The following is a 27,651-nucleotide window of genomic DNA, read 5'->3' on the forward strand; positions in this document are numbered from 1 at the left end:
GGTTTTCGGATCGGTTTAGGAACGCGATTAGGGAAAGTCACGAAAGCGCGCGCGAACCCGGACCAGACAAAACGCCACACGCCAGCAACAGTGCTCGAGCAGTACTGTGGCACCAGAGCGAACGCTAAACCTGGTGTCGCTGCTGGCACGATGGCTGGTTTTGCGCTTCTACGGGTTTTCGGTACACACGCCGCGTTACCACTGTACTACCAAGGCCACAACTACTGACGTTGCGTCGTTTCTCCACCAACGGTTCCAGCGAAAAAAAAAAACAAGCGGAAGGTTTCCACGCTTATCCGTTCGGTGGCAGTATCGTTAGCTGGCCCGATAGTTGGAGTACACGGTAGAATGGACGAGTTTCGCTTCACGTTGTTTTATTTGTGCTGCTATTTACTTTTGCACCTTTAGCTTCCTGAACAGTGTGCGAGGAATGGTACGGACGATGACGTTGACGGGCTTGGTACGGTCGGGTACCGCAACAGCTTGATTATTACATTTTACCGTCCGTCGTCGACGTCGATCCGTCTTCCGATCCGTCGCAGAAGAATGAGTGTCCGTGTGCCAGTGTGTGTGTGTGTGTGTGCGTATTCCTGTGTGTGTGCATGAGCGAGAGTTTTGCAAAGATCGATGCCATTAAGCCGGCAGCATGATTGTTTAAAAGTTATAGAAATCGATTCACAGAAGAATCTGTGAAGCCCCGAACTGCAAGACTGCTGGAGCGTTAAAAAAAGGGGTTGGAAAATTGCTTTTAAAATGAGCCAGACGGCAGAAGAAGTTTTGGGTATTGTTTGCTGTAGCAGAATGTAAAGATTATAGTTATAACGAGGTGATTGAGAAACTTGTGTTTGGTGAAAGAGGCAGGATTAGTGAGGATCCTTAAGGACAAAGCGTTTTATTTTTCGCTCCAATGCACGTGATGAGCAACGAACCGAAGGAATTGTGTAGAATTATCAATAATTAGCGATCGAAGCTTAAACTCCTGTGTGTCTTAAATTTGCTTGTCAATAATTTAAAGTTTTTGAAATTATTATATGTGTCCAGATATTTTCAAAAACCTTCCCAAATTGAGAATGATGGTATATTTGTTTACTGAAACACACGAGATTTATATGGTTCAGTCAACCGTAATTAATGGTATGTTGTGCTCTCTATTATACAATACAGTCCACTCTATGTCACAAAAACATACTCGGTCGTTTATTCCCGAAAGGGCAAACCGAAGCTCTCGAAACGGTTTACCGTTCGCGAAGTGATAATCCTTCATTTTCCAGTACGTTTTGTTCCACTTTTGAACCATCTTCTGTAGCAACGCTTGTAAGACTTTGTTGCCCAGGTTCGCACCACCATCAGTGAGTGTGCCACATTTATGTGCTCACTCTTTCTCTACCTCACCACACAGTTCGGTTCTGGAAAAAGAACCACTACTAGCCAAAGCCATTTAGCTGACTTTACATTGGCTCGTAACGAACAGGACCAGAGCACATAATAAACGGAAATGGAAAGCTTACTGGCCCGGTCCGCACTTGCCCTTTCCTAACCTCTCATTTTGTTTTCTCAAAGCGTCCATTTTGTCACTGCTTTTGTTCTTGCTTCGCATAACCAATAACTACAACAACAACAAAAAAACAACGCACAGAAGAAGTCTAATTGCTCGAGTCAACCGTGACAGACTGTTTCACTTCCGACGGATTGCGAACGGGTGGCACACCGAAGGTTTCGTTCCGAACCACACTTCACACCGGTCATACTGAGACTGACGTGGTGGGTCAAACCGACCAACCCGATGACGTCCACCACACAAAGACGCTTCGGACGATCTAGAGCCCATCAGCACCATCGTTCATCCATCGCTCGACTCCAATCGCTGCTGCGGTCAAGCTCTCAAGCGGGAAGCCCAGTAATCGTCAACGCTTTTCCGTTCTATTTTCCTACCTTCCTACACTCGCTCCTTTTTCGCTTCCCTTCTCACTGTCCCCATGCTTCCCAATCAGGACAGGTGTGGTGCACACAACCTTCGATAAACGCACCTTTATTATTGGCTTTCCATTTTTCCTACAGGACCACTAACAACGGGTCGACAACTTAATGGAGGTACGCAACAGGACAAGTTTTGCGATTAAATTGCCCCGAGGCGTAATATGTACGCAAACAGTGGGGTAAGAAAATAAAAGAGGAAAACTGCCCGGGAATGGCAGTGAAGAATTTCTACTGATTTCCATAAATTTTCACTCAACTTGTCCCGGTATAATGAAGGGTTAAATGCGACCAGGGGATATGATATTGGGTAGCTCCTGATTAGAGCTTGATGGGATTTTGCTCTGGTACAACAAGGATTAATGTGACCTGATTTGCATGTTTTCTCCCACGGCGATGATGGGCCCCGGGAGTGAGTTGGGAACAATTTGAAGAATTTACGTCCAAACGGTGGGGTTCGTTTCATGTTTCGAATCCATTACTTGGCTACTGGTGAGATGGGTGAATTTATTTCGATCGATGATATCTTAACTTGTTAAGGACAAATGTTAATAGGCTGCAATCGATTACGCACAACAATAGGCACATGCGAGAGATAGACTGATCAATTGTAAAGTAATTGTTGGCGACTCAGGACAAAGCTCACATTTCTGGATGAAGAATCCTTCCTGCTTGTGGTTCCTGATAGAATCTTTTCTCCATAAATGGGTTGAATGATCCATTTTCTCTTTCTCCTGCTATCATCAACGTGTCTGGAAATTGTGTCAGAATTGAATAATTCTGAACAGTTTCGCTTACGTGAACAACAGCAAAAAAGGTCAAGCATAACCGCATTCATGAAACAAGCAAGGTCCAAACCAAAATTGCTTGATGCTGAGGGAGCTTTCAGGTATTCAGCTTCTTTCTTTAAAGAACCTCGGGCCTACTTCAGCAACTAATCAGCAGCATGTGATGTACTTTTTTTGTACATGATCTACTAACTTTGCAAGATTTTCAATGCCTTTCTGCGCGATGCATAACGATTTGTTAATCTGTCAACGATTTGAAATTTAGGTTTATAGTGGATGGTTAAAATGCCCACAAAATCTCTGTAGGCATCAAAGATATATTTTCAGTAAATATCATTTATATTACAGAACATATAAAACATGTGATTGATTCTTCGATTTTATTATTTAAAATTTGGTGTTGCATAATAAATCAAGCGTAAATTGTACGCAAACACACACACACAAACTCAGATCTGTCAAAGCGACTTGCGGCACCGGGAATTGCTTGATTTTTTTTCTCACTGCAAAATTTGCTTGCAGCGTCTGTGTCGGACATCGAGGCAACTGGCGAAGTAATCGCCAGATATCGTGCAGATTCAATCAAGCGTAGTGGTTCCACGCGTTGAAGGGCGATTGCTTGTAATATTAAGTGTTTTTCCAGGCAGATAGTGCATTTGGTACCCACAGGAGCAAGATGGTAAGTGCAGATATTTGAAGATCAAGTGTTTGACGGAGTGAGATTCTTGCTTTTGCAAAAGTTGGATACGATGCACCCATACAGCACCCATTAATCGTGGTGATCATGTCTCGACATGTTTGCGAGCGGCGTCATCGACTGTCGCGAAAAATCATGCCGCTGTGTCGTGTATATCGAAGGAAAAGGATTCTGTCACTGTGTTCCGTATACTTAAGCGTTCTTAGAAGAAGCCAAGATAGAATCCACAGAACCATACGATTCACATCAAAATATAGAACAAGTTAGCCATTTCGTATGTGGAAAACGCTTTCCCTCATGTATAGAATCGAACAGTGATTTCCCATCGAAACCCGGCCTAACAATTTCACTCTTACGCTCTCTTGATTTTCCAGACCAAAGGTACATCCAGCTTCGGAAAGCGGAAAAATAAGTGCCACACGTTTTGCCGTCGCTGTGGTCGGAGTTCGTATCACATCCAGAAAAAACGCTGCGCCAGCTGTGGCTATCCGGCACGGAAGATGCGATCATGTAAGCAACGCTTTATTACACTACACTAATACTTCATAATTATGCTGAGAACATCATTGTCGGGACAGATTCGATCAACGATCATGTGTCCATTCTGTGTTACACAGATTCTTCAGCAATAGTGTCACTGAAGTGTCTTCTCGTATGCTTTGAAAGCACTTATCTTAGTCTGCTCCGAAGACACGTAGACGACTGATGTTAACCCGAATACCACGTCCACTTTATTGTGGTCCTGTTAGTCAGGATCCTTTTCGTTAACGGAACCCTACAGCCTACCTTCCGGAGGCTACGGTAAATGTCTCGTAGCTCAATGGAATACCTGGAGTCTAGCCGATAGTTTGCGCTAGATACAAACCTAATAACTCATTTCCAGTGCGACCAGCATTTTCAAATTTTCTAACTGAAAGTTGGTCTGTAGATAGTTCTTCAAGATTTTTAGACAATTTGATTTACGATCAATCGACTTCTGTCCTCATTTTTTATATAGTTAAATCTTAGTTGGAAAGCATGAGTGATTTTTTTTTGGTTTTATTCTGATTGTAGATAACTGGTCTAAGAAGGCCAAATCAAGAAGGACAACTGGTAGCGGCCGGCTACGTCATCTTAAAAGATTGCATCGGCGTTACCCATGCTTGTAAATCAGCCGCTTCAGAATGTAGTAATTAGCATTTTTGGTCTGTACGGCAAATTTTGCCAACAACAGCATTATTAGTTACTTACAAATAATTCTGAATGCTTGTAATAAATAGAATATAGTTAGAAAAATCTTATCAACTTTTGCATAATTTAATGTAGTTTTAAGATTCTCTTATATACGGAATTCATCAAATAATAGAAACTTCAAGTTGAGGTGCAATCGAAAAACAATCTAAATTCGTGAACATGAACTACAGCAACGCTTTTCGTCGATGGCTGCTAACCTATCTCAACAACTTTAAAAATCTGACGCTAACCAATATTATGGCTTCCTGCCATTACGTCCTTGCCGAACTATGCTTTAACACACTTACTTGTTTGTGAAAAGACACGTTTTAGACGTGTAGGAACTCGGGGATTGGAGTGCAAAGTTTTCGTCTAGTCTACCGAAGATTCCTGGTAGATGGAATTCCTCTTTCTTTAGAAATATACCCAACTGCATGCACTTTACCCTTTTACGGTAAAACACGGTTTAAAGCACTTTAAAATATTTGTAATCTTCTCCTTAAACTACTTTGTTAGTTTGGTTAGTTGGGACAAGCACCATACTTGCAAAGGGTGTCGAATACAAAGTACGCATAGCATCCCTTATCCCGATGGTTTTCGGCTGAACAACACTATTCTGGCTAAAAGTGGGTGATTCTGGGTGATAAAAGTGGATTGAAAAACGAACGATTTCCTTCCTATTATGATAGTTGAACGGTTGAACTCGCTTTTCAAAACACGAGAAAAAACTACAAAAAAATGTGAAAAATTCTCTCTACATTTTCCCGTTCTAAAGGAACCACCCGTTAACATGGTCCACATACAACATGGATGATCAGTTCTCTCTAATTTCCTACCTTTTTTCATCGACCCAAGGAGATTCTTTTTTTTTTTTTTGTTGTCCTTGTCGCCTCTCAGATGGAGAATGTACGGGTTTTACGCCAAGGATATGAGATTTTGTGAAGTTTTCTAGTGTTGATGCTAGCAAGTTTTTGCCCGTCAAACCGTTCAACAATGGAAAGCAATTTACCAATAAAGCGTTCCAACTATAGACGGAAGTCTTTCGCTGCTCTGGTTGGATCTTTCTGCCGCAGGGAAAAGAGGGAAATGAATATGATGCAAGTCGTACGGTCTCCTGCGGGCGAAATCAATTATCGATAGGAAAAAAGGAAGAGTGGGTGGAAAAGCGTTCTGCTCGAAAGGTTAGTTTTCCTTTCCTTCAGCATCGAACAAATATTACAAATATAGCTCTGTCTGTGGCTTGTTTTACTACGATTACTATTCTATTTTTATTGTTCCGCCCGGAAGAGCAGGGGGTTTCTTCGACGATAATTGTTATCCCTTTCGTCGATTGTTTGGCGAACGCTTTGAGACCAACTTGGGAAGTGTTTGTTGAATGTTTTCGTTAAGTTGAAGATGGCTCAACGCATAAACAGCGAATCGTACTGCTCTTCACTGCTGCGGAATCGGAAGGAAAACACACTTCCGCACGATGTTTAGCAACCGGAAACTTTAACGAACGCGTGCGCAATCAAGAATGCGTGGTGCCTGCTGCTGCTATCGAAGTATCCGGGGTTGATTCTCAAGGGTTTTTTGGTTCCTTTTTTCGGGAAGTAGCATAAACGAGGACGCAACAGGTTTTTACGTACCTTGGGATAAACAGTGTGTTCTTTTGGATGTTTCAGAGATAGGTGTCACTCTCTCTGTCTTTCTTAGCCTAACGACCATGTCATGCCTGCCATGTATGGACTAGACTTAATGATGCCACGTAGTTGGATAGTTGGTCCTCATTATGGAGGAACCTTCCGGATGGGATTTGAATCCCGGTCCTGTCGTATGAAGACCAGCGCCGTAGTCGCCTCTTCCATCGCGCCGGCCTAGTGTCTTACCGCCCCGGCGAGATGAGTGTCTTACCTGTAAAACGATAAAACATAGTTAGTAAAAGTGTGGGATATTTATTTACTAAAAAAATATCTCATAATGTATGTATGTAATGAGTTCTCAAGACACAGGCAAAAGACTTAATGGCAAACATCAACTAACCAAACTTCACGCATGTGACTTTGAAATCCTAGACTTTGATTGATTTCCAATCATTTGACTATCATTCAATCATCGTTTTATGATTTATGGTAATGAAATGCGGTACGGAATGAACTTCTTACGTGAGAGAAATAATAACCCGCAAGGCAAAAGGAGAGCCCTTACAAATCTATGGGCCTAGCTAGCGCACCCATGGTACACCCCTTTTTTTCGACAGCTCACGTGCCCAAAACTCACCCCAACAGAGGAGCACACATTCGGGACGGGGCTTATCCACCGGGCGCGATCGCTCTGCAGAAGAAGTTTGCACAGAATTTATTTATTCCACTCATGCTCATGGAGCACATTTCACAATATTTACTACACTTTACCGCAAAGCTTTACCACACAAACAACCAGGTGAAAGAATCGCACCGAATATCGATGTTTCTGTCTGAACGCTGTTCGGATCGTCCATAGTGGTCGCGCGGTTTTGGGGTGTATCACGCGCAGCGCAACCACAACAGCGCCAGGGTGTTCGCTTGCCAGTATTTCCAACCGTCTTTTTTTAACTTTATTTTTATTATTCGCACCACGCCGCCCCAGTTCCCTGTTGCTCTTTGAGGTCTACCTTCCCCGACGAGCCGCCATGTTACAACAGGTTATGATTCTAGGTCGCACACTAAACCTAGCAGTTGATGCTTTGCTTTTTTTTGTTTTGCTTTTGTTTTATGTTCATCACAGCAAAGAGGGTAGAGGCAGTCAGTACATAAAAAAATGCCGTAGAAGGGGCAAACAAAAACAACAAAACTTCAAACAACATCAAACTCTCCAGGACTTGCTCTGGCATGGTAAGAAGGTTAAGCTGTCGAATGGTAAAATGTTGCAGAAGGGGGACGTCCTAAGCGGGTAGACCATAGTCTGGGAACGTTCTCCGGGCGTGTTTTTGGACACGATGTAATGGGTGTGTAAGAGATTGTAAGTAACGGCATGCGAGTTCGTAAAAGTATGGCATTACTTCCAGCCAAGCCTTCAACACCGGAATGGAGTGGCTATGTGCTTTCCATGCGGAAAGGACTAGTGCCGGTGCTACTACGATATGGATTTTGCTATAGATTGTACAACGTGCTTTCGAGTTGAGTTTCTTGCTAGAAAAGGCCACAAGCGTTAATTTCTCTAGTCCTAAGTAATTTTGAGCCACAAGCACTAGGCATCAAGATTTTTATTTTGAAAGCTGCGTTTTAATAGACGCTTAAGAAAAAATCATGTAAAATGATTTATTTGGTCTATGTGTAGACTTTAACAGAACCTAGCTCAGATCATACGACGAACTTCAACTCAGATCATACGACGGTCTTCCATAGCTGTATAGCGCTACAGTGTCGTTAATATAAAATTCAAAGAAATAATCATCTGAGCATCTTAAACCCCAACGCAGCTGAAGATTTTCGTCTACTTTAGAGAGAGAGAGAGAGAGAGAGAAAGAGAGAGAGAGAGAGAGAGAGAGAGAGAGAACTTTTTCAGCGGTGTTTTCCGAGAAACTCAAACGAAGCAATTTTTGCCATGGTTTAGCTTACATTCTCAACGTCAATGTTGACGTTGGTTTTCTCTTTTGGGACTACGATTTTTTGACATTTTGTTTTGTATTGTACGAGACTCTGGTGCGCAGAAGCTTTAAGGTAGCTCTGAAGATGTAGATCTAGCTTTCCATCCACCTAGTCCAAGACTCGAATTCTTTAAATACAACGTGATTTATAAAGGATATTAACGATTCCTGCGATTAAATTCGCATTCAGGAATCCGTAATTTTCATCCTTTTGTAGCACGTTTGAGGTTTTTTTTTCAGAAAATTCAAAACGAAACCTTTTGAAGGCCGAATACCACTTGTATGTCCTGGGAGTGCTTTTCTATTTTAAAAAGGGTATACTTAGTTCTTAACCGTACATGAAAACATTCGACAGAAGAACTGTATAAGCGCGGGCCACTCAACCGTGAGAGCCAGTTGTCGGTCATAGTTGTTGGATGTGGGACGTTCGTGAGTTCCACTGGCGCAAACCGCGGTAGCCGATTACATACTCGTGTTGAGTTCGGAAAAGTCATTTGTAGTAACTGCAACCACAAACACTCTGCAGTTAAATGATTTTATGTTTCATAAACAATAATTATTTTTCAGAACATAGTGGTAAAAAAATTAGAAAAAATCAATGACTATCATTATAATTTCTCATAACTATCTGGCCCCTTATCATTTACGGAGAAGTATCATCGATCATACAACCAACAACACTCATTAAATCCATCGTTCTTCAACATGACCGTTTAACGCTCGATGTACCGATCCAATGTGATTATAGGCTTTCGATTGATAAAAATGAAAGCATCAGTTCCCACCCACAAGCAAGCAGGTACACACACACACCCACCACATATTACCAACGAAGGGTTCTCCATTTCACATTTGAAGTGTCTACCCCCCTCCAGGCACCGATCGGAGCGGAATTTATGCTGTTTGATACAAAAACAAACACACACCGTAATCCCGGAAATGGATTTTACACATGAATGTTCCACTTCAATGAGATGAGCCGTTGAAAATCACTTATGAGTGGATGATGTGTGTGTGTGGAAGGGGGATTGTGGTAGACAGATGATTTTTTTGTTAGTAAAAAATGTATCCTTGTTTGGAAAATGTAGTCAAATTTCGGAACTCTTTTTTTTGCCCTAGCCACGATGTCGACTCAACGGGGGTAGTCGCTTTACGTTGACAGCGGGTGATTCTACGTCGCTATCTAGCGTGTGATGAATTTTCAATTTCCGATAAATGAACTGTTGCGTGTTTCACCCCGTTTGCTGAGTGAAAGCAATTCGGCTAGGTTAATATGATAACCTGTGCAGGGTGACGAAAGGGACGGGCGAAAATGTGGAAAACAAGCAATCAAAGATGGGAACGATTTGCGAATGTGCAACCGAACATCATGCAAAATGAAAAATGGTTTAAATTTTTTTCAAAAACAAGGAGCTTTTCAAAAGGTGCATAAAGTATTTCATATTTTGCAGGTAAAGCACCCTATTCAAGCGATTATTGAGCCTATGCTTAAGGTCAATAACCTCCAAATAACTATTTCCACCTGGTTGAAGTTGCATGGCCAGCGTGACTGTGTCTGCATCAAACAACTGCATAATTTACACGAAACTTCCAACGTTAAATCACTTCCGGTGTGGTATTAAGGCAGAGCAACAAACCAAAAAAGGAGTAAACACGCAATCGAGCATGGGTTGCAGTAAGAAAGCATATAATTAATGCCGTCTGCAACATTTTCAGCAACAGGTTGTTGTGTTCCGTAGGCTACATCGAAAACAGAGACAGAAAAGCATAAAGCTGCAAAAGCTCTCCACGAACTTTGCTATAAAATAGCTACAGTTTGAGAGAGAATGCTTTTCCTGGACATTATAGCACATGCGTCCTTTGAAGTTATCCTTTCTGTGCTATAATACTAATGCAGCCATTTTGTACTACTCTCCACCAGAGGGATCTACTGTGCAAGACGACATGTAAAGTTCAACTCCTTCCATTGTTCACACCACCAGGCAGACACTGTTAGAAATGTGCCACAGTATTTTTGTTTGTCATGCTCATTGCCGGCCAGGGAGTTCTACCAGTGTAGCGGTGGTTCGATCGAAGCCTTGCCAGTGAACGACATCGAGCCGCGGTCGTCAGAAAGTCGTAGCAGCACTTACTTGGACGAACTTCAAGTTTTGCTTGGCCTCCTACACACACACTCTCTGCTCGACTCGTTCCGAGACCGCTAATTACTACTGGCATTGACCCAGTTTTTCTGTGTCGTTCTTCGATTTTTCTTCCACATTCCACAACCATAGTGCACAGTAAGACAGGCACACTTGCCCACACACTCCTTCGTCGATAGATATGGGCGGCAAGCAAAAAAAAAAAAAACAAAAACGTTAAGAAAAACTTAATGTGCTATCAGGATTTGGTAGCCGTTTGCCAGCGGCGCGCTGCAAGACAAATGGTTCATTGCTGAGTAAGGGAGATTTGTATTTTTAGCCAACGGGCGGGGGGTGTTGCACATAAGCATCAACCGAAAGGCGTGAATTATCGTTGATGAATATTTGCCACTCAATTAATTATGATTTATGATATGCAACGTTGCATTTGAACGAACCCGTCGTGAGTGGGACATCACACGTGGTTCATGCAGTTCAAGTGTAAGCTCATAAAATTTAGGTAAAAAAGTTAATTTAAAAATTATATTCTAAAAAAAAATTTTTTTTTTATATAGGCTTAAAAGCAATCCGCAAATATTTACTAAAAATACTCAAAGTTATGTGTTTTAAAAGTTAAATTAATGTTCCATACTTTAAATTTAAAATCCAGTGTGTTCAAGTTCGACTTACTCAACTATGATTCCATTTGCTATATATGGCTTAGAAATATAAAATTGAATTATTACTATCGTAACAGAATAATCTCACTCATTTGCTCTAGTGGTATTTACTAAATCTCAACCATGACCTATCCTTTCGAAAAAAATAAACCAACGCTCAGTCCTACTTCAAAGAGGTGTAAGAAACGGAAGCCCCACAAATAAACAGTTTACAGCTGGAAAATGTCTTTAAAGCACCGCGCTCGGCGGGGTTCACTCATCCGATCCACAGTTGCGTAATGTGCGCGCGTTGCACAGCCTTGTGTCAACCTTGCCCATGGCCGCCGTACGACTAAAAATAAATTATCGAACGAATTTTACCTAACCGAAACACGCCCCGTGTCACCCTTAGTAGCGTTATGGTGTGGTGAGGGTGCGTACGGTTCGCCTCAAAGTGCATCGCAACCGAACGACGTAAACGATCGCGCGGGCCTCTCTTTGAAGCGCGTCAAGTGTATGTGGCGTACACAAAAACGCCAAAAAAACACCTAAACATACACCCATCACTCATACTACGAACCCTGCGCCATATCCAATGTCAACTGTCATGGGATACATCTCCCGGGCAGGAGTACGAAACCAAAAACATGACCGCCCTTTTTTTTGGCACGAAATTGGAAAAGTAAATTCGTCGGAGCTGGGTGGGTGCGTTTTTCGCACTAGGTAGACCACTAGGACGGGTTTGGGTGAACCGTTGTATGGTGAGGAGTTGTTGTGAGCCGATATCCGGTGGCAGCTTTGAAATATGTCGTTGGACCATGATGGTGTTCATACGGCTCCCGGCGGGCAAATGAAACCGTATCTTGGGAGATTAATTTGTCATAATCGTAAAATTTAATCCAGCGTGGATGCCGAGGGTAGTGAGTGTGTGTCTTGTGACCACAGCGAAGGAAAATTTTGTTGGATCGATTAAGAGCGTGCGGATGGGATGGCATTAAAAGTTGGATTTACTGTTCTACAGTAATGATTATAAAACTTTTACTTTTAATTTTGTTCTAGGTTAAATGGTAATAATAGCAAATTAATAAAATTTTCAAGTCCAATGCGGACCGTTCCCCTGTAGTGAGGCTATTCAATCACGTGTTATCATTTACACTAGTAATCCAGAAATGGTAGGCGTGACCTTAAGGGGTCGTTAGGCCAAAAAAAAGGAGGGAAAATTTAAATTTACATTTAAATACGTAAACTCTATAATCATATATAGGATAATATACAGTAATACACATGCGAACAAACGTATCTAAAAAATTGTACCGCCTCAACCGCTTTGAGGTCTTTATATAAGTCCTTAAAACTGCTCACGGCGCCTTCGTATGGCAATCCTCTGTATTCCTGCTTTTCTGGCGGATGCATACACGAAAACGTTCCAGCTAAAATACGGACTGGGTTTGGGTCGTCCAGAACCACCTTTATGACACGACATGGGTCTGGCAAACCTAATTCGCTACAAAATGGTGAGATCACTGTACATCATGCAGAGTTCGTCAGTCAGGCGGTCTTACCGTTGCCCTTGCACACATACGGGGCAAGAAATTCTGAACTCTTTTTCTCGAATAGTTCAAAAGGATTTTGTCAGTTTAGAATGGTCATGTCATGAGGTCATGTCTCAATAGCCTCTAACCAAACCTTATGGATATAGGATCTAGATGAAGTTATAAAAAATGGTCGAGAAAATCTCGAGCCTTGGATGGCCTTTTCATTAATTAAATTTCCTATTTATAATGATATCTAAAGTACCAAATTGCGCTCCTAAGGAAAAAGTGTATAAATGAAATTCTTAAGCACCTTAAGATTCTTTTAAGGATACTTAATAGCACAATGTGTATAGAAACATTATAGTAAGAATAACAAATATCGATTCGCAGATCATTTAAACCACCCACAAATACTGTCAACTGCAAGTTCTTCGTGTTGCGGAACACTCCAAATTTATACTAAAATCATTCTAAAAAAACATGGCCACTTAAAATTCAATGTAGCTGCTGGTGGGCGCTTCGTGTTGCAATTTATGAGCACCAGAAATCATAATGCACCCGCCACCACCAATGTTTCAATTTAAGCTACAAGTTGAATTCGCGTGTGCCTGAAGTGAAAAAAATGGCATCAAGCTGTTGCAGTTACAGTTTGCAACTAGTTGAAGCTAGTCCAAAACCTGGTCCGCTCTTCAAAAAACAAAAAATAAACTTAACGTCCACCATCTTGAACTCATGCCGTTCGTTACAGAATTATAATTTAATGCGGAATGGTACCTCTCCAAACTATCTCCAACAGTTACAAATTCAGCCAACAGTTTGGTGTTTTCTATTTAGAACAACCGTCTTGAGCATGATTTCCTGCTAACATTGGTTAGCACTTTAAAACGTTGTCGGTAATCAATAAAGACCTCAGAAACCTTTCCCACAACCACGCGCCCAGTTTCGTGAAGGCCTTCGCGCTTTGTATTCATTAAATTGTTCGCCTTTTATGTTCTGCACTCTATTGTCGGGACTTCCACACAAGCTTCGGTGAATGAAGTTGTGTTACTGCCCTTCGCTAGTATTCTTGGGCGATACAGAACTGTGCCACAGCGAAATACGTCCAATCGCCCGCCGTTCAATCAACATATTTTTAACCATCTGCGTATACGTCGCCGTCGGTTTTGGCATCAATTATAATAAAAATAGTAGCTCCTCGTTCTCTCCCTCTGCAGAAGTTCCACCAAACCCCTGCGTTAGCGCTGGAACGCAACCCTTTGAAAAGGAACGCATACCACCGACCTATCGAATATAGTGAGCGTTTGCACTGAATGGACGCGCGCTCTGTGCTAACTTCTAAAATGGAGGACCGTGGTTCAACCGGTTCCGACCAGGCCCAAACCAGCTTGCGGCAGGATAAAACTACCCTTTGCGAGAACGACTGTTGACATGGGCAGAAATTTGAACATTTCCCTGCCTGCCAATCGATAATGCACATCTTCATAATGGAGATATATTAACCATCTTCGCAACGATGTCACGCAACGAACGTCAACCTTATCCAACGGTTTAATACGAGACTCGCGAGGCTTTAATACCGGTCGATCCCCGTCGTACGATCTATATTAATTGGCGGTCTGTTTGTTTTTACTCCTGCCCATTACTCGACCCCCACCCAAGGGACCGTTTGCTTGAGAGATATTTGTCAAGACAGATATCTGAAGCAAGATCGCTTTCAGGCCTGCCATTGTCAGTTGACCGGCGGTGGCAGGGTGTGATTATTTGCTGGCCACACGCGGGTACGATACGGCGGCGGCAAACGACGATGAAGCTATTTAATTAACAATAATGAAATAACCGTCAACCGAAGCGAATGACTTTGCGGGCCTAGGCCATATGGACGGCGTTGATGAAACGCCGACATAAAGTGGTTGCTTTACACTACGCTACGAAATGATAGCAGAAGACTAAAACAGATATTTGTTCAGCAGGATTAGCTAAAAAAACTCTCTTTTTAGGTTGTTCGGTATCATTCTGGTGATATGACTATGGACTATGACTATGACTTATTTCCCTGATTTTTGGCAAATCATTTACCACAAACTTTATCTGAGTAATATTCTATAAATATACCTTTATGATTTATAGATAAACTGCAAACGAAACAGTACAAAAAATAGGAAAGATCTTTTCGCTACAGCCACTCAAACCCGCATAATAACCATGGACAATCATCATGGAGACACCCTCCATTTTTATAGCATTCTTTTCTACTTCACCAAGCGATAAGATCCAAACATTCTTTATTGATACTAATTAAGTGACGCACACACACACAGACAAACACAAAAGGGCCGGTAAAGGTTCGATTCGTGTGTGGTGCACTTTAATTCAGGGAAATTTCACGCAAACGTTTTCGTAAGAAAAAAAATAGTCATTTCTTAAAGGGAAAAGTTGTCACTGCGATGGAGTAACTCTTTTTATGTCTTCAGTGTTCATCCTTTTGGTAGACGGAAATAATTTGAAAAAAAAAGATTAACCTATTTAAAATTATTTACCAACTCATACATATGACTGTGTACGTGTGGTGAAAAATGACCGGTAGTAATAAAGGGTTTTTTCGTTCAGCGAGAACCACATGCGAATACCACAAACAAAATGGCGCGGGTGTGTGTTTTTTGTGCGATGGAAGAAAATAAACTGTACGTTGAATATTCATATGCCACCGGCAGGGGGCTTCTTCTCCGGGAGCGAATAATTAAATGTTATATTTATACGTACGGTTTGGTCATAAAGCTGCAAAGCGCTGCAGAGCAACAGAAGTAAGTGGTGGGTCGTTTTGGGGGTGAGTGAACGGGAAGGAAATAATGCATCGGTGGCCAAGTCATTGCATTTTGTGTTGCTATGGAAAGGTAATATTTTTGCATGTCACTGACACTGCTTAGCTTGACCGGTTAAGTTTTAATCCGCTTTCCACGGGGATATTTCAGTAAGGCTCAAGCGGTAAACGGTCGACCGGACACTTAGGAACGAATAATCATTCGTGTACTTCAAGGATTACTGGTTATGTCAGTTAAGGTTCTTGAAGTTTTTAGTTTTCAATACTGTTAAAATTGTGGACTAGTTTATCCACGGATTGACTTTGTAGTGAATCTTTGACCTTTTCCCCACTACTAATATTTCCATTTTTTTGCCACTACAACCTAGATAAACTACCGTTTCTAACTTCGTTGAATTGATTCTACCCCATGCTGGATAGTCAGTCCTTTGCTCCAAAGCTATCAAAATGTGCACATTTTTGCTTAGCTGACCCGATGATAGAAGCGACAGCGGCGTTGGCAGGATCGGGGATCAAATCCCACCCGTACCGTTACCCCATAATGGATGGGGACTGACTACCTGGTATCATCGTTAAGTAATCAAGTACTACAATAAGTGTCAAACTTGACGGGTATTCCGGGCTTTTTTGAAGAATCCGTGTTAACTAGGCACCTTATTCTTATTCCTTGTCACTGCAACCTCGAGAGGTCTCGGTCTGCCATTTCTGTTTTTCTGTGTACGGGGAAGCGGTTTGGATGGGATTTGAACCCCCGGTCCAGTCGTGTGAAGACCAGCGTCGCTGTCGCCTCGGCCACCAAACCTAACGTCAAGAGGCACCATGCGCTCTTGGTATAATATTTGCTGTGTTAATCTTGAGTCTTTGCCTAACCCATTATTTCTCGGTTTGATTTGCTGATGTTGAGAATTTTTGGTGTCAAAAGTATGGCGTTCAAATCAAAACACTAAGGTTACGTGATGGTAGAAATGCTCCATATAGTACCTTTAACTGCACATCACTCATTCTTTTTATTTTCGTTAATTAATATTCAAGAAAATTAATATCTAGGCTTTCCAGCATTCCAGCCGAACCGTTCTTTAAGAGTGCCAACTATGTGCCATAAAACCAATAAGAACATTTATAGTCAACCACTTATAGCTCGCGGGTGTTACAGGAATAAAAGGCATGAATGAGCAAGAGACGTAACAAAAAAATTGGTCTCGATCCAGAAAGCATTTCATTGTGGCTGGCGTTTCCTTTCCGGGAACGCACGTTACGAATAATGTCGTCTGCCACCACAAAGCTTAATCTTGGCCTTCGGAACATGCCTCGCTAATGAACGTATTAATGACTCTAGCCAAATCGGGCTGTAACCGAAAACCGGATGAAAATAATGATAAATCAAAACTGTGCTGGCAGAAGTTGGTTGGTTGTGTTTGATAGAAAAAAAAAGACTCACTCTTACCTTGATGTTTTTCGCTCGACAGCAACTTTCCTGTGACGGCGGCCTCCTCATCCAGACCGGCCGCCTGTTCCGCCTTCGTAACCTTGAAACGTTCCGCCATCGCCGTCGACGTCGTTATTTATGGGCCCAACGGTTGCCCTTCCCGAAACAACACTCCCTTGATATTCCACCGCACCAAGCGAAGTACGTACGCAAGGATCACCGCACGGAGTAAAAGAACACTGAAGAAGGAAACTTTCCACCTCACACAATGCACTCACTCTTACACGCGCATACACTAAAAAACACACACAAAGGTGCACACTATCAGGGCCCGATATTAAACACACGACCCCACAAAGCACTTTAATGGGGTAGGACAGGGATTCACTTCTTGCTGCACTCTCTCACTCTCTGTAGGCACTATCATCCACTTCTTGGTAAAAACGTTTCCTGAATTTTCTCTATGGTAATAGCGGTAGCACGGTTTCGCTTTGATTTCCCCGCACCGAACACACACACACACTCTTGGCACACGGCAACGAATACTGTGGAAATCGAACACCAGCAACAGAGAAGGGGGGAACTCGGAGTAGCGTGGCCGCCTGCCTCAAATTGACGTTCCCGATCCGGTTTCTAGTTACGCGAGCCCGCGCAAAAAAAAAGCGTCCACGCAGATGAAGAAAGAAAAACCAGCTGGAAAAAAAGAGAAAATGTAACACAAACATGTTTGTTACTGTGTGATGCCCGGGTTGCATACTTTGAGTGTCCTAGCGAGGGAGGATTGAGGAAGGACGTAGAAGAACTTGAGGTGCTTTCCGATTGGAGGGTGTCCTCTACTGCCTGACTGATATGGACAAGGACGTGTTGTGAAGGAAGCTCCTTATGGTATATTATATGGTAATGGATGAGCGACATGTGATCGAGTTTTGCAAAACCGATGATTTATTGCACTGGGCTGGCGGTTCCCTTTTTCTAGTGGTTTAGATTGCTGCATTGCAGCACGGTGAGCTATTGAATTATGGAAACGTTTTTGTTAAGCAGAACTGGTGGACCGGTTGTTGCTCACGTGATGGTATGCTACGTTCAATTTTACTTCGAAAAGTTTTTTTTTTGTAGATATTTTTGATATTAGTACTTGGCAATCCAATAAATTATTTTATGTATCAATTTTGTTCATTGTTCTACACACCCTTAAGTAAAGTCCCTACAGGACCCTGCATATCGATTGATTACTGTAACAAAACTGTTCTTCTAATCACACTGGCAAATTAATTGAAGTCTAAACCTGATGAATAGGAATAACACAGGCTACAATTACGATAACAACAGAAGACAGTGATGTGCCCATGTCTACTCGTAGCTAATGCTAGTGGTAGAGAAACCTTACCTAAGCTCCTCCTACTTACACGTTACTGAGTGACAGCCCCTGTCACTTTTGAATGGCGCTTAGTGCTATCACGCGTTTAAGTGTTCTTGCGTTAAACAAAGAATTGAAAACCTACGATTACATCAGGCAAAGTAATTGCGTGTGAAAGGATGTTCATCACAAGGTCCTGATAAATATCATATATCAGAGTCTTAATGCATATATTTCTGGTATTTATTTAAATACTTATAAACTTTGTCTCTTGTAGAGCAACTTGAAACGGTATGTTTGTTAGTGTTGTTTGACTGAAATAGTCTAGACTGAAGAAGAGTCTAGAATCATCACACTGTAACCATCAGTTAACTATCTAGGATACGCCAATATTCCCTAGCCCTCATTTTGAGTCTTTACACAACCAAAATGCTATCAGGGCACGCAATTAAAGATACACTCCAAAAGAGACCATTTTGAAGGTTCTTCTGTGACACTTAACACTCTCCCATATATACATTTAAAAAATGCAGTCTTCTATTAGAATCCTATATACGGTTTAAAGCATGAAGTCATCTATAGTGCAATTAATTTTGAAAAGGAAAAAGGGGGAAAAGACCTTCCAGAAAGACTTCTATTTTTAGGTCAGGAAGACCAGTAAAGTTGACAGTTTTTCAACTTCTTTCTGCCCTAGGTCTCACAGTAGAGAAGATGCTAATCACCACGAAAGTTTTTGATATCCGGACACCGGAAATCTGTATCACAACACACATTTAAACTATCAAAGATACTAATGTCAGAGTCACCATCAAATTTGTCTTCAGGTCTTACGCTTTATGAATCCACAACTAAGGCATCCAACCTACATTAAAGTTCCACTACACCCGACTTAACTGACCAGCTCCAATCAATTTCACCATGTCCGTGCCCTAATTCCTATCAAAACCCTTTTTGCTGTTCCCTCTTTATCACGTCATTACATCAGATATGCTCGAGCAAATCCCAACTGCATAATCTCTCGGGGCTTAAATCTTGCTCCGCTCACCGAAAACCTTCACCAAACGGGGAAGTCACGCTTAATCCCCCGCCGGTGAATTGATAGGAGAAATTATAGTACACCTCGGAGACGGAACCACTGGGTAGACGTTATTTAATTAGATTTAAAAAAATGGTGACGTTGCTGCTAATTATACACGTCACACGACTCTTTTTAAAATGCGAAGAATGGGCAAATTACCTAATCGAAGTCGTCTACATCCGGCTAAGATTCACGCAATTACGGAAAACAAAACGGAACCCAGACAGAACACAGACGACGCACCGTTTTCACACCTTGCGTACGGCGATCATCAATCGCGAACGTAGACTGAACCTGCCAAAACACATTTGACAACCGGTTAGTGGTCGTTTTCCAGTTTCGGGTTGCTACCAGCCGGACCAAGTCTGATTGTCGATAAGAAATGCCACCTTCTTAGGAAAAAAAAAGCGCCACGGGTTCTGTGCTACTCCTTTTGTGACTAATCGCGTGCGCCACCATAATGCTTTCCAGGGGATGGGGAAAGCGAAACAAGAAGAGGGGGTGGGGGGGGTGGCCGCTTTATGGGTGACTGTGTGTGAGCGTACCCTGTTATCAACGGTAGCGCATACGCTCTCCTCGGTACTGTAAGAGACGCTCTGCAGATTCGTAAAACCTCAAATTTGGGCCATTGCAGTGTCGGATGAGATAAGAGCAAACGTAGAATGTGTGGCAAACGCGCACCACCCCGTACACATAGTTGGTGGTGGCTTTGATATGGTTCCGCCCCAAAACGGCGGAGAACACGCTTGCACAGTAGTACCGTGAGGAGGTGGTCTACGCGCGTAATCTAATCCCGAAATCTGAAGATTCTCCGTTCACTTTTTGGCGGTCTCGCTTAACATTGAAAAAACGTGACTTTGGTCATTGAACGTGTTATCCACCAGGAGAGGCGGGTGGTGGGTTTTTCGGTGACCCAAGGCCTTCGAGGTCCCTCGATAATGCCAATGTCTATCCGATGTTTCTAGGTGACATTCCTTCGAACGTTACCGCCTTCCTGTGTCACCATCGTACGATAGGACAGCTTTAAAATCGATGTCAATAAACGCACGGGATTAGGGGGGGATTCAGTTTGCGTTCCACGCCCATAATGTTCACTGGGAAATACTATTTCTGTCTATTTTTTCTTGCTTTGTGGTGGAAAGTTTTATCATTTTATGCAATCCACCTGTCCGGTAGGGTAGGGCAATTAGCGAACGGGCAATGCGAGGTTCGGTAATCGGTTTCGTAACAGATGATCGGTGGCAAGGTTAAAATTAGACATTGAAGGACGTGATGTAGCAATTTGTTTCGAAATTTGAGTTAAACTTATCTCATTTACTCACTTGAAAAAGGGAGCCTTTAACCAGAAGACTACTCTGTTTTGGGTATGCAATCTTCGTCTTCCATAGCATACAACCTCAAGAGGTCTCGGCCTGCCCTACCATTTCCGGCTTTCTGTGACTTGATTTTTTATCCCGAGCAAATTAGTCAGCTCTGTGTACGGGGAGGCGGTCTGGATGGGATTTGAACCACGGTCCTGTCGTTAGAAGACCGGTGCCGCTCTCATCTCGGACACCAGACCAATTCATAGCGCCTTGGTATCTATGAATGAAGTCATCTACACAAAAATGGCTCTTAAAACATACGGATTCCAGTTAGAACGTTAGAAATGGAAAGGAAAATAAAATTGGAATTATTCTGCTCAAGATCTTCGATGTCGCAAGCTCATCACTTCTTTCTTTCCTAGATCTCACAGTAGAAAAGACATTGAGCACCACTAATATGATCAGACATCCTCGATGCAGCTTTTCTTTTCTTCACTTCTATGTTCTGGAGAACTGAGAGCAATGGAGGTGACAACGCCGCCGGTTGAGGTGACATGGCTGAGTCGTGGTTCAAATACCCTCCGGATCGCTCCCACGTAGTGAGGTCTGAAGCCTGAAGTCTGAGCCGGTAACTATCCTACTGGATCGGACCAACTGGAGTCAATCAGTCTAGTAAGCCAATATATGGTAAGCATGACCTCAGAGGTCGCAAAAGCCAAAAAAGATCTTCAGGTCTTAGTAGCAGAAATAGACAATCCGGATACAAGTTACGAAATAGACAAGTAAGCAATCGTATAGTTGCTCGCTGATGTTCTCAAAGTCAACTGCGAGTTTGATTTAAAAAATTGTATATGTTGTACAGCAAGAAACTCACTTGCTCTATTGCCATATTCACTCTTCACTATGATGCAGTGAGTTCTCTCCTGCTATTCCGGGTGTCTAGAGCCTCTAAGAATCTTCATCATCTATGTTAAACTTTATGTGTAGCTTTGTAACAAATAATCGACAAAAAACCTTCCGGCGTTCAAAATAGCGCTCAAGGAAATAATAATTCATATTAATGTGTAACTATTATTAACATACGCAAACTGTAGATCACATTCGAGCGAATCTAGCCAAGCCCACAAACCCCATTTGCTTTTATGCTGGTCCAGAATACCCCTAGCTCAAGGCAATTCTTCCAATTTTCGTTTTGCTCCCAAGCAAACGCATCACGACTCTGCTGCTGTGCTCCACCAGCCACAAGCACTAGTACGCGTCTAACATATCAATTTAGAGGCAGCGTCCCATCAAAACCCTTTACGATCGATTCCAATTGGCAATTTGGATCAACTGGCAATTGAATTGAACCGCCCCCCCCTCCCCCGGCCCTACACCAAACCCTGAGGCGTGCAACCCCCTTTCCAGCCGATGGGTTGATGGCGGTTGAACGATAAGCGAGTGGTAGGAAGTTTTGATTGAGTATCGGGGCATTTCGATTGTTCATCTAATGTGAAGCCGAAGCTTCCGATGGGCTTGGGGGGGGAGGGGGGCACACAGATTTTTATGACGACCAATTCTGTCTGTCAATGTTAGGGACGTAGATGACGTTCCCCATTCCAAAAACTGGGCGATGAAATGATTTACCTGTTGCTTATTTGGGGGCAGTTGTCAACATGAGGAGCTTTATGAAAGGCAAGTTATACGTGTGACGTGCTGCAATGTGTCGTTTACCTGTCAACATTACATTGAAGCGCAACAGGTCATTAAACAAACACCTATTTTTGGGATGGAATCCTCCTCCGCCGTCTAGGCACACGAGGAGGAGGAAGCGTTATCGTGGTTATGTTTATCATGCAAGTGTTATCGGATAGACAGCTTCAACAGGGGGGGAAAAAAGGAACAGTTTTGGTACTCCGAGAGCGATATCTTAATGGACTTCACGTGTAAAGGTAATCTTAATGACCAAATACAAATTACCATACGGAACTTAAGGTTGCATAAGGGTCCATGGTCCACACAGAGTCTATATTATTTTAATCCAAACAGTATATTTTGGGGCAAATCAATAAGTTCCTCCTATGGGGCATAATAGCCCAATCGATCCGGATATTAAATATTCATATTTATTCAAGCATGCACGCGCATATGATACTCCTCCAGAAAGCGATAGGTGGAGAGCAGTCCTCCATCAACATCAACGCACCGACGTCACGCACTAGCACTACACTTCACGGGAAAATAACAATGAAAAAGCAAAAAGGTGCACACAAAGGTAGAAACCACCGATAAAGCTAGCACGATAAGAAAAGTCACAAGACTGCCCGAGAACAGTTTCTCAAACCGTGGAAAGCAAGCACGTGCCCTTGCTCCCCCGGTTTCGAATGATTAGATACTGTGTGTTCGATAACAATATGCCATGAATGTTTGCTGTTGATTTTTTTTCGGGTTAGTTTGGTTGTTTGTAATTAGCTGCACAAAGGGCTTCAGGATTATTATGTGCACTCACTAATTCATTACTTATCAACCAAAAGTGTTTGATTTATGGTAACGGGCCGGGCCGGGCTTGTTGGTTGACGGTTAACAACAACAAAACAGGGGCGCACACGCTCTTTGCCGCGAGATGATGATTGTTGTACGCTGTGTTGAACAATCGTATCGTAAAGGCATCAATACGGTCGCCTTCCGTTTTGGAACGCGTGCTGTAAATCTGTTATTCGTTATCTAGATGCGTTTGAAATGTAAACAAAATTGGTACGGTACTTATGATGAGGGTGAAGTTATACTTAAAATTTGAAGATAGTCGAAGAAATTCAAACTATACCTGCTTAGTTATTGTGAGAATTTTCCAAGCGCCAAGTGATTGATTATTAGAGTATTGGCCTCAATTAGCTATCCTTTATAGCAATTTTAAAGAGATTTACAGGCTTCTTAAATTCGTTTATCGGAGAGTTTAAGTGAAGCTGGAACGTTTTTTTGCTACGAGGTACCCTAGAACGATGATGGGGCCCATAAATCCGCAGCTGGTGGAATGATGGATTCTTAACTCTAATTGGAAAAAGGTTGATACACTGCATTTGGTGGGACTAAGTTGATATTCTTAGCATGTGGGACTAATTTGAGACTACGTTGTGGCGGTCCGGTGGTAGAGGCCATTGTGGTAGAAACAATATGCTCAAAATGACAACAGTTTGAGAAAAATAGTGCTAATGTTCGCAATACTGTCTCTTAGCTCTTCAGTGATACGAGAATGCGCCCAAATTCTCCCCATGTTAATAAACATAGGCATTCCATTATTCTTTTCTTCTCAATACGTCCACACAGCAACCCAGCACGGTGCAACGTCTCTCCAAATATATAAGCTTGAATATATGGGGAATCCCGACCCATGACTAGTATTGGTGGTGATATAGCTTAATTGAGATACGGAAGAATTCTTAACGCCTATACTCTCTATGTAAGATTCTACCTACACGAATGCGTAGGTTGTTCGGTGGCAAGCAAGATATTTCGATCTGCCCATGTCAACACGACGTGGTTAACCTTGAGCGAGCAATGCAAAAGGATTGAATCTAAGACGTTGAGAATTTACCCGTCTCAACCATATTTTTCTCTAATACCTTTTTAGTACCATCCTTTCCACTTGAAGTCCTTTGCTTTGGTTTACCACTACAGAACAAGAATATAAACAAGAAGCCCCACAGAAACCTTTTGCCAGTGATCCTAGCTTTAATTTGACTAATCGCATCTCATCTCATTAATGATATTTTCATCATTTTCAATATATTCCAGGTTTGTAAAAAACATTTCAAGCATATTTAAGTTATATGAGCTTATTATTGCTCCTACACACTTTTATGAACCAAACCTAATTAAAGTCAACTTGCAGATGATCCAACATTCTCAGACGTAAGCAATGATGGTCTCCGCTAACTTGGCTATCTTGAGGTAGCTTTCTCTTAACAGTGCATTTGTATCGGTACACATCGGATCATTTTTAATCTGATGTTTATTTAGTCCTATACTTTATAGAACGTTTCTAATTGTTTCTCTTCCGCCTCTTTCCATGCCTTGGAAAGGAGATTTGATGCAGATTAGATTCCTTCTACGCCATTCGATATGTGTCTATCCTTAGACTTCTTCTTCATCTTCTTCTTCTTTAGCTTAACGACCTCTTAGGGCATGCCTGCCATTTTTGGCTTACGAGACTTAATGATACCACGTAGTTGGATACTCAGTCCTCACTATGGGGGAACGGATCAGATGAGATTTGAACCTCGGTCCTACCGTATGACCTGGTGTTTAGCACAGTTTACTAAAAATCTATTAACCATCTTCTTCTTCTTCTTTTTTTATTTAACGATCTGTCAATACATGTTATAGGCAGACCTTCTGAATAGGGTTCGATACCCAGTCCTACCGAGTAAAATCCGGCGACTGAATCAGTCGGACCGAACTGCTAATCCATAAAAAAATTTTTTTTTATTCATTTAGGTTTTATTCATTCATGTATTGCTCTCTAAAAAATATTTATCTTCATAAAAATCGATTTTAATAATCAAATTTTTGCATTCCTTTAGCCATTACAACCTTAAAGGGTATTGGTTTTCTTTAGCTTAGTTCTCTATTCTTCTCTATTATCAATTATTTAACCTTAACTTATATGTATGTTATAGTTAATAGTTATAATAATAATTTCCATTTTAAGCTAACTTACAACAGCTATCAAAAGTTAAATCATTCAAAGAGCTGGGTAAACCTCACCGTTCAAAATCACACCGTAAGCTTCCACGTTCCACCCATTCGATCCATTCGATAACAACGCTCATTTAGACCATATGTTTCAACGTTCCTTTCGCACCATTACTCATCATTTATAAGCAGCTGGCGAGCGGCATTGTTTGCATAAAAACTGCATTCTTTGCATACTTCCAGCAAGAAGCAACCTATAACCCCCCCCATTCCATTCCGTCTATCAGCAAAATAGCGCAAATTTTATCGCACGGAACACAGCGGAGAGAGAAGCTTTGTAGATAAAAATGTGCACTGATCGCTAACAATTCTGTAGCCCGAGTGGTTGGAGCCAGTCCGGAAGCAACCCTTCTTCCTGCTTTTGAGAAGGGAGGAGGAGAAGGAATTTATAAAACATTGTTTGAGTACACGGATGTGATCATCATTACTGTCTTGGCTAAATGGTTTTCCAATACTGTGTGTGTGTGGAGCTATTTTAGATCGATCGAGAAAACCGAGAGGCGACTGAAAATGAATGTCAATAGCAAACGCTTCTACCATGCAGCAAGTAGTGAATGAAACACAGCACCACCACCCAATCTGGGGCAAGTGCAGCGTGTGCCAGGGTCAACTTGCAACCGAAAACGCATCGCACCCTCCCTCGCTCCTCCCTTCCGCAAGCTCTCAGTTTTCTTAGGTCAATAAATAAGTTACCTTCTTGTGAAGAAGCAGCCAGCGGGCGAGAACCTTGCACACACCGAAGAGGCCGGAGGTTTACAGTTTACAGCGATACACTCGACTGGTTCTGGGTCGTGTTGTGTTGTTGGGGCTGTGCGTCACCACTACCATCATCAGTACCACCGCTCAACACCATCACCGGTTCCACCAACCCACCACCCCCCCCAGAGGGTGCGTGTCTGCAAAATTTGCAATCAACCGTCGGACGCTCTCGTTCAACTATTCGTCGATCGGCAGTGTATCGATCGGTTTACATTTTAATGGCGGCGGCCCACCTCGCGGATGCAGTTTGCGATGCACACGTGTGTGTGTATGGGAATCGAATTTTCTCGCACCACTTTGAGCAGGGAAAAATCACTCGCTTAATAACAACACCGGAGCACACTCGTAATATAATTTTTTAACTGTAGAAAAAAACACATATTTCATTTTAAATTTTAAACTTCACAATGCAGAGCGAGTAACCGGAGACCGGTGGGGCAACAGAACAAGTTGATGGCGGCGCTCCATTCGGTTGAACCACCAGCACAACAATGAATCGGCGATCGTGCGTACATATCGTATCATCATCATCATCAGCAGCAACTACATGCCGAAGGCGAATTAGTTTCAATTAATCGTCGTTAAACGGACGCAAGTACTACTCAATAGGAACGGACACAAGCACCGTGGCACACACACACGCACGCAAGAACTGAATTACGATCAACAGTCACCATTAGTGGTACGATGTATACATGTGGCTGGCACCCCACAATTGTGTGAAGTCAGATAACAGCAGCAACAGCGCACCAACTGGCCATACTGCACGCCATAATCATCGTTCCCTCTTCTAATGCTGCCCTTTTCCGAAAACAGATTATTTATCAATGGCGCCTTCTTATTTGGTGTTTGTAATTTTTGTTTACTGCCTTCTTTGCTCTCCCTCTCTTTTTCTCTCTCTCTTTCCCTCTCTTTATACCCTTTTTAGATTTAATTTTGATTTTTTATTATATTTTTCTTTAACTGATAACTGTTTTCGATTATAGCAACGAGGCACTTGGCACTTGGATGGCTTTTTTTGTTCTTGTGACAGATGATTTGTTTTTGTAAACACTCTTTTTAATTTTTAAATGTTGAAAAATAACACTTCAAATACAATTTACTTAAATATTCACCCGCGCACCCGCGAGCTCGTTCCCACACTAATGACTCCACATAGCACTAAACAACACCCAACTGCTGACCACTACCGGTTGATGCGTGGGAATTGAAAGAGGACCTTGTCCTTCTCATTTTCCCATTTTCTTCTCCCCTATTTTACTCACGCTTAGAAATCGATTTTCCCATTCCCCTTACTATTAGCGGGATGTGGATGCCGGCTGGAAGATAAAGGCCAGGGTATCGATGTGAGTTTTACCTTCCCGAACCGTAATTTATTTCTTTAGCATACACACAACTTTTAAACATTAAAATTACTGATAATTAATACTTTAATAATTGCACGCAACAAGAGAGATAGAGAGAGAGAGCTAAAAACACCCCGTTTTTAGCTATAGAATGCAGCACCCTCTGTGAAGTCATAATTGCGATAAACACATTTTTCCCTCTAGTTTTTCCCCTATATCGCGCGTGGAATAATTTTCGGA

The 27,651-nt window shown here is 42.2% G+C and overlaps 2 protein-coding genes across 4 annotated transcripts in view; one reads left to right on the forward strand and one right to left on the reverse strand.

Moving 5' to 3' along the window:
- Window positions 1–27,651, reverse strand: part of LOC118503536 (solute carrier family 12 member 4) — a 144,249-nt gene that overhangs the window by 116,472 nt on the left and 126 nt on the right. For 2 of the 3 annotated variants that reach the window (XM_036036935.1, XM_036036930.1), the window contains exons 2-3: window positions 26,000–26,427; window positions 16,855–17,529 (exon numbers count right to left, since the gene is read on the reverse strand). In XM_036036935.1, the coding sequence (XP_035892828.1) occupies window positions 16,855–16,954 (100 nt within the window). In that variant the 5' untranslated portion in view covers window positions 16,955–17,529; window positions 26,000–26,427. Of the gene's footprint in view, window positions 1–16,854; window positions 17,530–19,430; window positions 19,449–25,999; window positions 26,428–27,651 lie in introns of those variants that run through there. The other variant, XM_036036931.1, reaches the window with a different exon arrangement.
- LOC118503540 (60S ribosomal protein L37-like) lies at window positions 3,300–4,739 on the forward strand. Its single transcript, XM_036036939.1, has 3 exons — window positions 3,300–3,441; window positions 3,834–3,969; window positions 4,513–4,739. Exons 1-3 carry the CDS (start codon window positions 3,439–3,441, stop codon window positions 4,605–4,607), a joined length of 234 nt encoding a protein of 77 aa, XP_035892832.1. The 5' UTR covers window positions 3,300–3,438; the 3' UTR covers window positions 4,608–4,739.

The sequence above is a fragment of the Anopheles stephensi genome, chromosome 2 (assembly GCF_013141755.1).
Source record: "Anopheles stephensi strain Indian chromosome 2, UCI_ANSTEP_V1.0, whole genome shotgun sequence".
Classification (NCBI taxonomy): Eukaryota; Metazoa; Arthropoda; class Insecta; order Diptera; family Culicidae; genus Anopheles; species Anopheles stephensi.